General features: G+C 40.2%; 1 protein-coding gene across 2 annotated transcripts; it reads right to left on the bottom strand.

The window, feature by feature from the left end:
• Nucleotides 1-579: 579 nt before the first annotated feature.
• kdm1b (lysine demethylase 1B) lies at nt 580-15,302 on the bottom strand. Of its 2 annotated transcripts, XM_085262126.1 has the most exons (21): nt 15,122-15,300; nt 14,705-14,847; nt 12,958-13,079; nt 12,785-12,874; nt 11,467-11,578; nt 11,182-11,295; nt 11,059-11,097; nt 10,769-10,961; nt 10,457-10,641; nt 9,965-10,135; nt 9,764-9,838; nt 7,280-7,414; nt 6,588-6,759; nt 5,793-5,920; nt 5,312-5,443; nt 5,129-5,203; nt 4,903-5,019; nt 4,678-4,803; nt 4,136-4,258; nt 3,396-3,548; nt 580-1,746 (listed from the first exon to the last, which is right to left on the bottom strand). In XM_085262126.1, the coding sequence occupies exons 1-21, from the start codon at nt 15,135-15,137 to the stop codon at nt 1,663-1,665; spliced, it is 2,505 nt and encodes an 834-aa protein (XP_085118252.1). In that variant the 5' UTR covers nt 15,138-15,300; the 3' UTR covers nt 580-1,662. The 2 variants fall into 2 exon arrangements, with proteins under 2 accessions (XP_085118252.1, XP_085118253.1); XM_085262127.1 differs by lacking the exons at nt 580-1,746; nt 3,396-3,548 and having other exon boundaries at nt 4,245-4,599; nt 15,122-15,302.
• Between the last annotated feature and the right edge of the window lie 4 nt (nt 15,303-15,306).

The following is a 15,306-nucleotide window of genomic DNA, read 5'->3' as shown; positions in this document are numbered from 1 at the left end:
CTCCACGGTTTCCTCGCAACAAAACCTAGCAACTAATCTAAACCAGAGTCAGACATGGCGCAGAAGGAATTCTGGATTTGAAATAAAAAGAAAACATCTGTGAGAGAAATTCAGTCTTCATTCCGTCATTTTTTATTTTTTACTATTAATAAAATATTATTTATTTATTTAATATTACTTACTTTTTTGGGACATAGTCGACTAACCTTTTAAGGAGCAGTAAGACTACTCGATGTTTGCTCAAAATAAACGTAGTTGTTTTTTATTAATGTAAAATTAATATGAAGAATAATTCATAATTGTTCAGATTATTTAGTGGTTCAATAAACAAAACATTCCTCTGAAAATGGACAAATATAGGGACTGAAAAAAGTGAAACAAGCAGCCAATGCCCAAAGAAAAAATTTTTAAAGCCTGGAGAACTACTACTCAACACCTTTAAAAGTTTGGAAGAAAGTCTGTCTCCTTGGAAGCAAAATATAAAGCAATGAGGAACCCAAAACATTTGTGTAGTTTCTGTACGATTCTGATCTTAGTATGACTTAAGCAGGAAAAAAAATTATCCACGAGTAAACGTGATTACTGTGGCAGTTGGTAGCTCAGTTTATTACACACATACAAGATAAATACTAGAGCACTATAATGACAAACAGGACATGACCACATGCTGTAAATGTGCTGATCTAGACAATCATATGAACCTAATGACAAATCAGTCAATATTAATCAAAAAAAAGTGAGAAGAGTCTGTGCTGCTCAACAATCCTCAGGACTGTTCAAGAATAAATACAAGAGCAGTGTGGAGTTTTAATACTTTGGTTAGTTGCGGTTTTTCTTCACAAAAACTGCCTTTAAAACTGTCAGTTCTTATAATTTTACTCTATGACTCATTAGGTTTAGTTTGATGGGTGAAAAGTGTCCTGAACGCATCCCTGAGAAAATATGGGGACAACCAGGTGATCAACCTTAGCTCAAAGGGTCATTCAATTTTTCACAGGTGATTTTTTTCATTTTGCTGCTGTTGATTTAAATAAAGAGCTACTGTAGAGGTACTTGTATTACATATATATATCCTTTCATCCATTCAACTTCACCATTTATAGCAACACGTGACTCACAAATAGAACGAGTCAAATCACTACAGTTGTAGAAAACATTGGTAATTCTCAAAGAAGACATGTTACATATATATCCTATAATCACTTAAAACCTGATGATTGGAGGTTAAATTATATTCGGTTAAGTTTATGATCAGATCACTCAGATTTTCCAATGTTTCATGCATTGCTAAAAACAAATATCATTAAAACAAAATACCATCCTCCTTTCCAGCACAGCAGAGTTAGGCAGAGCTACTTAGGGGCTATGGAGACTTCCTCATAATTTTGTTTTTCTTTTTTTGCATCTTGTCACCAACATGTTACCTGTTGGATTTTGATATAAATAAAAAGCACTTGTTAGATATGTCGAACCAGGCCCTGGCTAACCCCACTACTGAAAAATCATTCACGACACTTTGCTGATCAGATACATTACAGTACAGCAAAACAGTGTTTCAAGTGGAGCAAGTGAGACAACACAGTCCAACTTTATTAATGGTCTGTTGTTCGGTGCAACCCGTGAGTCCGTGCTGGTGTTTATGAGTGCTCTGGGAGTGACAGGTTACATAGCGGCCATCTTGCTGGCCTCTCTGACGCCACTGAGGTAGGCTCCCGTCACAGTCTGAGGAAAGTGTCTGTTGGTTGCCTGATATAAGGGACAAAATGCATTAAAAGCACATTTCACAGACACATAGAGCTAGTTTAAAAATACCCATATACACTCATGGCCACTTTGTTAGCTACATCTTCTTAATACTGTGTTGGACCTCCTTTTGGTCTTCAGAGAGGTTAGATAGGCTATAGAATATAAATAATAATCAGGAGGTCCAGGAAACACCCGTACCTTCTTATACCAGCAGCTTGTACCTGTGATACAAAGCAGAATGGATCCATGCTTTCATGTTATCGATCGCAAATTCTGACCCTTCCATCCAAGTGTCACAGCAGAAATAGAGACTTATCAGACCAGACAACACAATTCCAACTTTTTGTTGTCTAGTTTTGGTGAGCCTATGAGAATTGTAGCTTCAGTTTCCTGTTCCTGTGTGGTCTTCTGCTGCTGTAGCCCATCTGCTTCAAGGTTTTGCATGTTTTGCATTCAAAGATGCTCTTCTGCTTAGCTTCAGTACAATTGGGTGGTTATTTGAGTTACTGTTACCTTAGTATCAGCTCAAAGCAGTCTGGCCATTTTCCTCTGACCTCAATAAGACATTTTTGCTCAGAGAATTGCATTCTCCATAAACCATATACATGGTTGTGTGGGAAAATATCAGTAGCTATGAAAATACTCAGACCATCCTGTGACACCAACAACCATGCTACAGTCAAATTCTCTCAAATCTTCTTCTTTCCCATTCTGATCCTCAGCTCGAGCTTCAGCAGGTCATCTTGCCCATCTCTACTTTCCAAAACGCACTGAGCTGCTTCCATGTGTTTTGCCGATTAGATATTTGCATTAATAAGCATTTGAAAAGGTGTACCTAACACAGTGGCCTTAAGTGTATAGGGACCATTTCCACAGCAGGAGACATTTTAATTTGTCAGAGCAGGAAAACAACAGGAGAGAAGGATGCGAGGCCTGACTGCTGCTCCAGAATCATTCTTATTGAGCAGAGCAGCTTACTGGAAGACTTTGATAAAATTTGATAGACCTGTTACAGGGGAAAGACATCAAAGCACTGACCAAATGAATTTAGATTCTCTAAGTGACAAAACATAAGCAAATTCATCCTTATCCACTTAGGTCTGTTTTAGTGTTAAACAGCTCTAGAACATCAGAAAAGTTATCTTTGAATAGAAATCTTTGTTGGACATCATCTACAGAAGACTCGAATATCATTTAATTTTCGCCCCCTCAACCTGCTGGATTGAAAAAAAGATGCCAGAGATAGTGTGATTAAATGTAGAATGTCTGTGGCTCACATAACTTTTGCACTCTTGCCTTTGTAGAAGAGATTTAGGGAAACAAGCAGTAACTTGTTTCCCTAAATCTCGTTTCCCTAAATCTGAACGTTGACTTCTGTCAACGTTCAGTCAGACTCTAAAACGAATATTTAAAATGATTCCTGTAAAAATAACTGAAACATGAGGCGGCTCACTATTACAGGCCTTGTGCGACTCAATTTCTACAACAAAGATTAAGAATGCAAAGTTAGTGTGATACATACAGCCACAGCAGGATCGTGTTAATGCAAAACACATTTATGTAAAATAGAAATGAAATAAATGCCTCAGTAGCACTTCATAAAACCTGACGTTTCTGGACTCATTTGGTAAAAATTAGAAAAATATTACCTCGCCAGCAAAGAACACCTTTCCCTGCACGTCTTCAGCGAGAACGTCGTAGGCCTCTCCGCTGCCCCCTGTCTTCACAAAGCTGTAGGACATCTGGGACCAGATGTCTTTGCTCCAATGAGTGATGAAGAAATTCATTGGCTCAGGAACCTCCTAAATACATGCATATATAAATTTGAACTTAAATGAGAGCATTGGGAACTAAAAAAATAAATACAATAAAAAAATGAAAAAACAGGAATCCAGGGGAAAATAATACACCTCTGATTAGGAGATATACAAAATTTCAAGTCAGCATTGTCCAAAATATATTTTAATGGCTGTAGGTAGAGCCATTAAAATATATTTTTTTAAATTCCTGTATCTTAAAAAAAATAAAAAGAATAAATATCAAAAGGTAAGTTGTTCAGTTGTTTTGTGTAAATATCTGACACAATGTGTCTATGAATATTGATTGATGGATGTTTGGAGTCCTTAAATATTTTAATCTCTGACAGAGGATCTTACTTCAATGTGATATTTCCCCAGGTATAACACATTGAATCCAAATTAACTTTCTTGGAAGGTTTCTGGTAATATCATATAACAAATTTCAGACTGAGTTCTCTCTCATTTCAAAAATATGATTTTTGGTTGGTTTTTTTTGTTGTTGTTTTTTTAAATACTCCTATTATTTCTTTATTATTCTCAAACTTCTAAGTATAACTCCTGAAAGATTTTAGGAGAAGTAGGAGGATTACCTGCTCTTTGAAAAGTTCCCGCAGTACCCTCATGCACTCATCGACCACCTCTTTGTCCTCCATGTCCCGCACAGAAGAAACGGCGTCACCACTGATAATAGACATCAGCACAGCCTGCTTCCTCTACACAAACACACATTTAAACCATTAGATTCTGTATTAATCTCCTCCATCTTTTTCTACAACATTTGCCAATTTAAATATAAATACAATTTTGCAGCCTAACACCAGCGGCTCTAACTTTGGGCCACGTGGATAAACTTCTTATTCGTTTGGCTGTTTCTCTGATTTGTCGATCATCTGCCACCATCTTACCCCATTTCTAGCATCCTCTTCTATTGCGCCTACGCTTTGCATGTCCTCCTTCACTGCATACACGAACCATTTCTTTACTCTTCATCCTTTTCTCCTGCCTGTCATCTCCATCTTCACCATCTTTGTCCAATACATTCACTCTCCTTCATCTGCACATGTCCAAACCACCTTAGCTTTGCCTCTCTAACCTTGTCTCCAAACCGCTCAACACAAGAACAAAAACACACCTGTGGATCCAGGTCATAGAAGACACTGAACATGCCTCTCTTTTCAAGACCTGGTGGGATGTGACCGAAGTAGTCTGCTCCTTGGATTTTTTTGTCCCAGAATCTGTACGGGAACTGAAGCGAGATCTGCACACAGAACAAAGAGTAAATATGAGCAAGTACCGGGAAGCAACTTCATCATCCTTTTTATTCTACTGCAGCACAGGTTAGTTGAACTTTAATGACCTTTTCTATTATACCCGCCCCCAGACTGTGGATCGCCTTCAATTTCCTTTCAGGAAGTGGAGGGTTGAATTGAATCAGGTTCCTCTGAAGCAAAGTCAAAGGAACTGTAACAAGGACCTGAAAGATGACATTAGGCTGTTAGAGTAACTAAAAGATTAACTGAGATCATAAGATTCTGTATTTAGATAACAGAAACTGTACAGTATCACAGCAAAGATGTTTTTACCTTCTGTGCTGTCCACTGCGACCCATCAGAGGAGGTAACTTTGACAACGTCACCTGAGTAATCAATGGCCTGAACCTACAATTTTTAAAAAGTAAACTTTTATCTAATAAGCATAAGACTTCAAGAATGTAATACAGGTGGATTCAAGGTAAACTATAGAGTTTAAAAAACTGGAATACAGACCGGACACTTTGTGTGGATGTCGAGGCCCTCGGCCAGTTTGTAGAGTAAAACAGAGTAGCCCTTGGTAAGTAAAGTGTGGTCTCCTGAGAATTGGGCAAAAAATTCATTGTGGTCCCAGGATCTTGCCGATACCTACAGAAACAGCCAGAAAAAAATTCACTTTCAGTCCCAGTGCTATAATCTAATACAATTTACATAAATCCTCACAAATAAAAAACACAATATGTTTGACTACATTCACCTTAAAATGTCTTTCTTAAGGGATCAGAAACACTGAAAGACTTTCCACTAAAAATAAAAAACAAACCTCACACCTCAAACAGACTAATTCGTATTAGTCATCTCAGAGCGTGAATAATTTCCGATGCGGGAAGTTACAGTTTTCATCATAATAAACCCCCAGCCTGACCTTTCTGTTAAACTCATAAAAAATTACAACAAAATAAATCTGAAAAGCTCTTTTTAAGTTTAGTTTCCAGACCTGGTCTAATGTGCTTCCACAGGCAAACTCCAGGTTGCTGAGGTGAAACTGAAGCACCTTCTCCTCCAGCTCACTGAATTGCATCCCAGACTCCTGGAGAAAGTTCTTCTTAACTTCTTGGACTTTTTCTGTAACGAGAAAATGCCACAGACACAAATATTTCCTGTTTCTGTACAGGAGCTTTGCTGAGGAGCACTCCTCCAGAATATGAAAGATCATCTGAAACATGAAGCCAATGTGAAAGTTAACCATGCATTGTATTGGCCAGCAGGGGGCGACTCATTTAGTTTAAAAAAGGACTTGCACAGAAGAAGTCTTAGGAAATATGATCCTACAAGTCAGTTGATCTGTGATCTTAGCAAACACTTCTCTGATGATTTTCTGATCTTATTTGCTAGTTTCTAGGCTTATTTAACACAATATTCATTTAATAAATTATGGTTCCTATTAAAATCAAACTGACAAAAAAAGCAGGGTGTGTTTTAGGGTGAGCAGCTGGACCTCACTCACAAGTGTCATAGTGGTTATGGCCATCTTTTATAAACAGTCTATGATTTTAGAACTACTTCTTAATAAAACAGCCATGACATCAGTATTTTATACACAGAGTTCAAAGTCCTGACTGCAGCGTAATTATTGGCTGATAAGTGCAAACACTAAGAAATATTTTCTAAGATTATGACCCAAACGTGATGAGGCAAGAGTAGCTTTGTGAGACTTTTCTTCTCTCATTGGGAATTCTCATCAAAAAGAATTAAGCAAAAGGAGCTTCAGTGAAACACATGATGACAGCACCTCCCAGTGCTGTGTCCTGGTTCTGCGACTTGTCCTTCCTCCATTCTGACACCACATCCAGGATGGCATTAAAGTGGAAGTCCATGCGCTTGTCAATGGCAGGGTCAGTGACCTGCCCTCCCTCCTGAAAGAGGTCACATCGCTCTCCGAGCTTGTGCATCTTGATGCCCAACTACAGGAGAGAAGTCACAAAAGGGTACCTAATAGTAGTGTTTTTTTATTTATCAAATTTAATATGCATTTAAAAAAGAAAAAAAAAAATTACAGACAGTGGAACAGTGGTTCCAAAACTAGAGAGCACAGCGGGGCTAAATAAAAACAATGCATGTCTATGTACTGTGAGCATGGACAAGTCTGTAAAAAGGACTTCCAGGTAAACTTAAATATATACAACAAAACAAACAAAACTATGATCAGCATATCTCAACCCTAGGTTCACCATGGCAGGTAAAGAAGACTGAACACAGGTGGCACAGTCTCAAAATATTAACTTCTAAGAGTATGAACTTGGAGAGTCCCAAAGTGTCCTGTAACCTGTCCTTTCAATAATGCAACACTGAAGCTGCATTTCTGTATTCATTACAAAAAGGAATAGGGGTTTAAAAATATTTTGGCATTAAAACTGAAACTTTTGCAAAGCTCTGACTTAAGATTTATCAGAAATAGGTGAATTTCAGCACATTCATTCTTACCTGTTCACACATCAGGGCAATGGGGTTGTTTACACAGCCATTAACGATTTGAGCTCCTCGACCCGCAGTGACACCCAGAGAGGCATCATCCCACACCCGACCACCTATTCTGTCTCTCGCCTCGAGCACCACCACCTGTAAGCCCAAACAAACGAAGAGTATGTAAAACTCATCAGGGTGAAATACGCTCACAGAACAATTCATTAGGTACACCTGTTCAACTGCTTATTGATGCAAATATCTACTCAGCCAATCACATGGTAAAACCCAATGCAATTAAGCATGTAGACATGATCAAGACGACCTGCTGAAGTTTAAACCAAGGATCAGAATGGATAAGAAAGGTGATTTAAGGGACTTTGAACGTGGCATGGCTGTTGGTGTCTGATGGGCTAGTCTGTGTTTTTCAGTCTACTGGGATTTTCCCCACACAACCACCGGGCCCGAAAAAGAAAATATGCAGTGAGCAGGATTTCTCTGAGCAGAGGACATTTTCTTGGCACACTACGCCAAGTGTGCATAATACCCTCAGTTAGTAAGAACTGAGCATTTGTAAACAGTAAAACACCCCATATCTCATTCCCCATACGTTGTGAATACAAACAATGGTAGTAAACATAGTTTTAGATAGCTCTATATAACTTGTTTATCACTTTGACGTTCAGATCTATTGACTGACATTGAAGGAGAGGTCAAAGGTCAGATGTGACATGATATTTTAAATGACATCTGTGGTCATGAAGTCATTTGAGCGCCTAGTTCTCTCCCATCTCAAGACCCTCACGGCCCCCCTCCTGGACCCCCTGCAGTTTGCATATAGAGCCAACAGGTCTGTAGACGACGCCATCAACATGGCCCTACACTTCATCCTGCAGCATCTGGACTCCCCAGGAACCTACGCCAGGATCCTGTTTGTGGACTTCAGCTCTGCCTTCAACACCATCCTTCCAGACCATCTCCGAGGCAAGCTTTCCCAGATGAATGTGCCTGATCCCATCTGCCGGTGGATCACTGACTTCCTGACGGACAGGAAGCAGCACGTGAGGCTGGGAAAGAATGTCTCGGACTCCCGGACCATCAGCACCGGCTCCCCTCAGGGCTGTGTTCTTTCTCCTCTGCTCTTCTCCCTGTACACCAACTGCTGCACCTCCACCCACCAGTCTGTCAAGCTAATCAAGTTTGCAGATGACACCACCGTCATTGGGCTCATCTCTGACGGGGATGAGTCTGCCTACAGGAGGGAGGTTGAACGTCTGGTGTCCTGGTGCAGCCACAACAACCTGGTGCTGAATGCCCAGAAGACAGTGGAGATTATTGTGGACTTCAGGAAGCACACAGCCCCACTCCCCCCCATCATCCTGACTGACACCCCCATCACCTCTGTGGACTCATTCCGCTTCCTGGGTACCACCATCACCCAGGACCTGAAGTGGGAGCCCACCATCACCTCCGTCATCAAGAAAGCCCAGCAGAGGATGTACTTCCTGAGGCAGCTGAAGAAATTCAACCTGCCAACACGGACGATGATGCAGTTCTACACTGCAATCATCGAGTCCATCCTCACCTCCTCCATCACCGTGTGGTACGCTGGAGCCACTATCAGGGACAAACAGAGACTGCAGCGTGTTGTGCGCTCTGCTGAGAAGGTGATTGGCTGCAGACTCCCATCTCTGCAGGACCTGTACACCTCCAGGACTCTGCGGCGTGCAGCCCAGATCTCAGCTGACCCTTCTCACCCTGGACACAGTCTGTTTGACCTGCTCCCCTCAGGCAGGAGGCTCCGGTCCATTCGCACCAGAACCTCTCGCCACAAGAACAGTTTCTTCCCCTCTGCTGTTGGACACATGAACAATAACCACATGACTGTCCCCGCCACTAACACATGACCCTACGCTGTGTCACTGCATCATTTCATGTCTGGCACTGATCACCACCTGCACTCATGTATATATCTTTCTACGTAGCACTCATAATTCTTATTCTCATGTACATATCTCATGTATATCTCATGCACATATCTTTCTTTCTACATAGCACTTTAATTCTTATTGTCTGCACTGAAGCACCGCAGCAAATTCCTAATGTTGTAAACCTCAACATCTGGCAATAAACCCATTCTGATTCTGATTCTGAAATCTTTATATGGTACTTTCTATGTTGACAATACGCACCACGCTTACAAAAACCATCATTTGTAAGTTACAAGGCTTTGGTGAAAGTAGGTTGAATTTTAATGGATTGCTAACATAACTCCACTCTACGCCCTTATAAAGAATTCATTAAAAACTTTTAGAGCTATCATGTTTACAGAGTGAATGATGTGCACAGAAATACTACCAAAAACACAACCTTCTTGGCCGACAGCAGAGAAATGAAATGTTTTCATGGTCCTCATACAAACAGGAAACTTCCTATGCAAAATTAACTATTTGATCACAATCAGGGGAGATGGAACGAGACTCCAGGCGAGATGAGGATCTTTACCTGAGTGCCAAAGTTTTGCAGCTGGCGTGCAGCAGCCAGTCCTGAAGCCCCGGCACCAATGATGATAACATTTTTCTGCATAAAATCATAAAATGTACAAGGTGCTAAAAAAACATAAGAAAATAAGTAGTAGCAAAAACAATAAAAACTTCACATGACATTACAGATGTGTAATAATCTTGTGTAGATGAGGACGCTCACAGAGCAGTATGTTTCTGGGAGCAGAGGCTGTTTTGCTGCCAGCACACCGGTGTTGATGAGACCCTTCCTGGTCATGAAATGGAGCACTCGGTCCAACTCCTGCACGCAGCGCACACGCACCAACCCACGAACAATGATGTGCTGGGCACATTTCTCTGAAGTCAGCACGTCCTTCAAAAACAGGAAGGAAAACAGGAAGAAAATCTAATTGTTTTATTTGTTTGTTGTTCTTTTGGAGATTTCTGTTCCTTTTTTGTAGGAAAAGGTGAAAAGAACGCATGCGCATTATATATTGCCTAGTTTAAACATATTAAACTGGTTGAGTTTTATTATTTGTACAAAGACAAATCCCATGACACCTCTGAATTTAAAATATTTTTCTACACTAAAATAAAATTTAATTAAAAAAAACATTGGTGATTCTGAGTGATCTTTTTCACCCTTATTTGAGATTTTAAATGACCCCAGTGGTCACTTTTGGCTTTGTTGTACCTTACAGTTCTTGTGCCAGGAGGCCAGGATAAGGTTACGCAGAGCCAGATACATGGTGGGATCGCGGGAAAACTCTGGAAACTCATAAAGCTCATCTAGCTCCATCATATCAGGCCGCACACACAGAGCCTTTCCGCACTCATTTGGCTGGTAGAAGGGCTGGAAGTATGGACACAAGCCTAGAACTGAGGGACATAATAATGATCAGGATCTCCAATGGGGACACAAAACAGTAATTATGTGTAAAAAAAAAAAATAGCATGGTGAATAGTAGGTGCTTAAATATGGCATTTCTTCTGAACTCAGACTTACTTTGAGGCTGAGCAGCTCTGCAGTGATCCGCCCTCAGCTCGCCCAGAGACATGTTGCTAGAAGAACCTGATGGACTCATCCCCACACAGTCGGGGTAGTACGCAGTGAGGAAAGGGCTGGCTGGGCTGTCTTTAAACAGTGGCGGCAAAATGAGCATTGAATGCCACCAGCTGTCCGTCACCTCTGCCACTCTCTTCAGGAATAAAACAGCTCAGCATTAAACAAATGCAGTAACTTGTAAAGTTTACACACTGTCCTCAAACAGATTCTAGCAAACACAACTAGCTTACCAAGTCCTCTGGTTGGGAGCACTGGTCGGGTTCCTCGCTCTGTAGGCAAATGAGCAAGATTTTTATCAGAAAAATAGATTTTTGTCTTGATGGGGATCGATGATTATATCTTTCCCTCTTTACCTTAATGTTGTTGAACTTCATCCCACAGCGGTATGCTGCTGCTAAGGAGGCAGTGAGCTGGATCTCCTTGGTCAGCTGGCGCCACTTCCTGCAGTCGGGTTTGGTGCATTGAACCTGAAAGAAATGAACATGAGAGTATTTATGACACGTAGCTACATGTGTGAACAGTTAATACATGTATCTAGAACCAGATACATGTATTAACTGTTCACACATGTAGCTACGTGTCATATGTGTGAACAGTTAATACATGTATCTAGAACCAGAAAAGCTTCTTATACATACCCAGTATGGCAGCTGCTGATCTGCCATGAAAGCTTTAAGACTGGGCTCACTTTTCCCATTACTAGTCCACACTTTCTTCCACGAAGCAAAGGTCTCAAAGCCGTCTTTGTGACTGAAGTGAAGGAGCAAAAAAAAAAAGTTATTCTAATTATTTTGACAAGTAACTCACAGCTTCACAGTTTGGTAGTGCAGAAACAATGTAAATAGGTCTGAGGAACATGTGACAAGATTATTTCAAAAGTAATGTCACTGAACCCACGGCTGTTTCAGGTTTGCGTGTATACAGCGATACATGCTTATAATTTAATGACTCAAAGCAAGTGGCAAAAATCAAACAGCACTGATATGGGGAAAGAAAAAAAAAACTCAGATTAAATGTTATACACTGGTTTCCTCCCTTCTAGAAAGAACATTGAAGGGAAAAAAAAGATAGAATAATATCAATCCATCCAATTATCCTTTCAGCAGCAGTTTCATTGACGTCTAGATTTCCCTCAACTAGGCCACCTCTTCTAGTTCTTCTGAGGGGACACAAAGGAATTCCCAAACCAGCCATAGGGCATACTTTTTCCAGCATGTCCTAAATTTTTCCTGGGATCTCCTCCCAGTCTGATAAGCGTGAAACAGATCCTAGATGTGCCAATCAGATGCTGAACCACATCATATGGCTCCTTTCAATGTGGAGGGGTTCCCGCTCTAGTCTTGACTTGCTCCTGAATGATTAAACTGCTCACCCTGTCTCTAAGGGAGAGCCCAGATACTCTTCAGAAGACACTCATTTCCATTGCTTGTATCCATATCGGTTTCTTCTCTTTGCTTGCATTAATTAGAGAGAGTAGGAATGTAGATCCACTGGTACATTAAGATGTTTATTTTTTTCACTCAGCACTGCAGCCAATCAGTACAACATCTGTAACACATTACATGATGCATTAATCTGACTGTCAGTGGATTGATGTGAAATTCTGAGCTTTTTAAACCACGTGTCAGTCAGAACAGTTGTTTGTTGAGGGTTCTGCAGTTTCTTTTCTTTTACACCTTTTAAATATGCTTCTTTTTGCAGGGAGCAGTTTGCTGTTATAAATGTTGTCTGTATGTAACTGTAATTGTGTGCCTTCCTGGTATGTTAACATTTATTTTTAAATAGATTGCTGCAAACGAGAGAGGGAAGCGTGCCACTAAATTTCTGAGATGATGGAAACCATAAAATATCCATCTTCTCAACTTAATGTAGCAGAAATCACTGTAAACAACTTAGAGGTGTTTTAAGCAGTGCTACAGAAACACTGTTGATATCTTTAGCCTGCATTTGTCTCACCTTCTGTAGTAGTGATCAAAACACTCATTGCAAAAATGCTCCCCACATGACAGATGATACCACCGTGACGTGTACCCATTTTTAGCACATCTGAAAAGAGACAAGAAGTGCTGTTTGAGAACTGTAAAAAGTGATATAAGTAACTATCTGATTTACCTGACATCTGATGTTACCTTTCAGATGCGCTTGCAAAACAAACAGGGTACATGGCAGAACACCCGGCCTTCTCACATTTTCTGTACTTCTTCTCAGACTGGTCATCTTCTTCCTCTGTGTCTGTGGCTTTTCTTTTGCTCTGTAATCCAAAGAGAAAAATGAAATATCATGAGACTCACATTCATTCCTATGTCCAATTCACAATCACAATTTAACGTAACATACACTCCAAGACAACCACATGCAGGCCAACATACAAACACTACATGGAAAAGCCGTAGCCTAGCTTCAACCCTAGGATCTTGTTGCTTTGACTGGACAGTTCTAACTAGCCTTGGTTTTTAAAGTAATTTCTTTGAGACAGACTTCAGGAACACATAATATATATAGAAATACATATTCTGACTATGGGCATAAATTGAATTTGAACAATGTGGTGCACATATTATATATGGGGCTTAGGAATCTCCCTGTAAATTATGGGATTTGGTTAAAGTTAGCTGGAGAAGACTAGAAATAATGAAGGATTTCAAGTACCTTGGTCCTGTCATACTGTATCAAATGAAAGCTCAAAACCTAAGGTTTTGGCAAGGATAACACAGCTGTCATAGCAAGCGTTACGGGAATCTAGAGACAAAAACATCTCTCCGATCCAAAGTCTACCTGCTGTGCTCCGTTGTCTTTTGAGTATCAGTAGTGTCTTCTTACGGCAAAACCGTAAGAAGAATCGTAGCATAAATTGAGATGCTACAGGAAGATCTCATGCCCAAAACCTGTGACAGGTATAAAAGGTCTGCATAATTGCTTTGCAACTTGAGATGGTATAGAGAGTGTCTCTGGTTTTTCAGGCCTTGTGAAAATCATACTGCAAGGAGCAGTTAAGTGAATGCAGAGACAAAACAGACAGATTAAGATTATGGGTGGATAAGATCTGTGAACAGGTAGGCATGAACCCGACAGAGACCCAGAGAGTGGTGGCCCAACAACCTCAATAGAGGTCAAGGGGCAAATCCTCATAACTTCATGAGGTGTGTTGGTGGTATGTTGACTAAGACTTCTACGTCTACATCACTGCCAGTCAACTGGCTTTAAAAAGTGCTTTGTTGATGAATTGCTTAAACACTGCCCCCTGAAAAGTAACCTTCTAGTATTGATTGATTGATTGATTGGTAATTTATTTCAACATGTGAACAATATACAAGTACATTTAGAAAAGAAATGAGAGAAAAAAAATATACTATACAAATTACATACAAAAAAACATTCTGATTAATTTACATGTTGAAAGGGAGTGGAAAGAAGTATACACTTATTTAATCCCACCCCTGTCCCATAAATTATCAGTGAATATTTAGTCAGCTTCCTTACTGATATAATTTGTAATAAAAATAGTGAACAGATTTCTGATATACTATATACTATAATATCACATCATGAATTTTTTGTTTGTTTGTTTTTAAATAGAGACATTCACTTAATTTAAATATTTTCCTTTTCTTTATAGATCGAGAAGATCATATTTTTATAACTCTTTTTGAACAGTTTTATGTTTGGACATTGCTTTAATTCCATATTCAGTTTGTTCCATAGTTTCACTCCTTGAACAGAGTGAAACTATAATAATAAAAGCAACATTTACCTAAAACTGCACACCTGGAAACATTAAAAACCAAACTGAAACCTTTGTGTGACCCTACTTTGCATGAATGCGAACTGAAACTTAACCGAGATATAGTCATTATATTAACTCATTGTGTACCTTACCTGACCAGGTGGAGGGTTGTTGGTGCGCTTCACCCGGACGTTGACCTGCCTTCCTGAGGAGCGCAGTGTCTGTCCGTCCCCTGGTGACTCCCCGGAGCTCCTCTTCTTGGCTCTCCGTGCACCAGAAGCATTACCGGGATAGTCTTAACACCAATGACAACAATATAATAGTGACTGTGTAGTGCAGCTCGGGCCTCTATTAACGTCGACAAAATATTTATGACATAGAACACGTGTGCAAAAACATAGAATTCACTCAGGTTATAAATAGCTGAAAAAAGCGACCGAAACACGAGGCCAATTGGTATGTAAACATAGCAAAGACGCGCACATTAGCCAGCTCTTTAAATCTGCCCAACAACGTCAGCTGTCACTTTAGCACCTAGCAAGCAGCAGCGGCGCCTCTTTAGCACTGACCTGCGTCCGACAGCATGGCTGCCCGCGGGGTTTCTTTCAAGCCCTCGACGTCCAAGTGAAATTCTGAGACGCCTTTTTGCTTTTAATCGTTGTTTTGTCTCTATTTTATTGTTGTGGGGACGAAAATCAATGCGCTGTCGTTTCCAGAATACCACTTCCGGTTTTGAAGAGGAAATGGGCGTGTC

Source organism: Mchenga conophoros, linkage group LG22 (genome assembly GCF_057382185.1).
Source record: "Mchenga conophoros isolate Kocher_MC1m ecotype Shallow Benthic linkage group LG22, M_conophoros_male_GT1.1, whole genome shotgun sequence".
Classification (NCBI taxonomy): Eukaryota; Metazoa; Chordata; class Actinopteri; order Cichliformes; family Cichlidae; genus Mchenga; species Mchenga conophoros.
This window is presented reverse-complemented; position numbering and strand designations above follow the sequence as displayed.

Excerpts from the sequence above, each read along its gene's own strand:
- kdm1b (XM_085262126.1), bottom strand. Across the intron at positions 13,080-14,704 it reads ACAACCCTCCACCTGGTCAG|AGCAAAAGAAAAGCCACAGA; the intron begins GTAAGGTACACA and ends TTTGGATTACAG. Across the intron at positions 3,549-4,135 it reads GGGAACTTTTCAAAGAGCAG|GAGGTTCCTGAGCCAATGAA; the intron begins GTAATCCTCCTA and ends GCATGTATTTAG.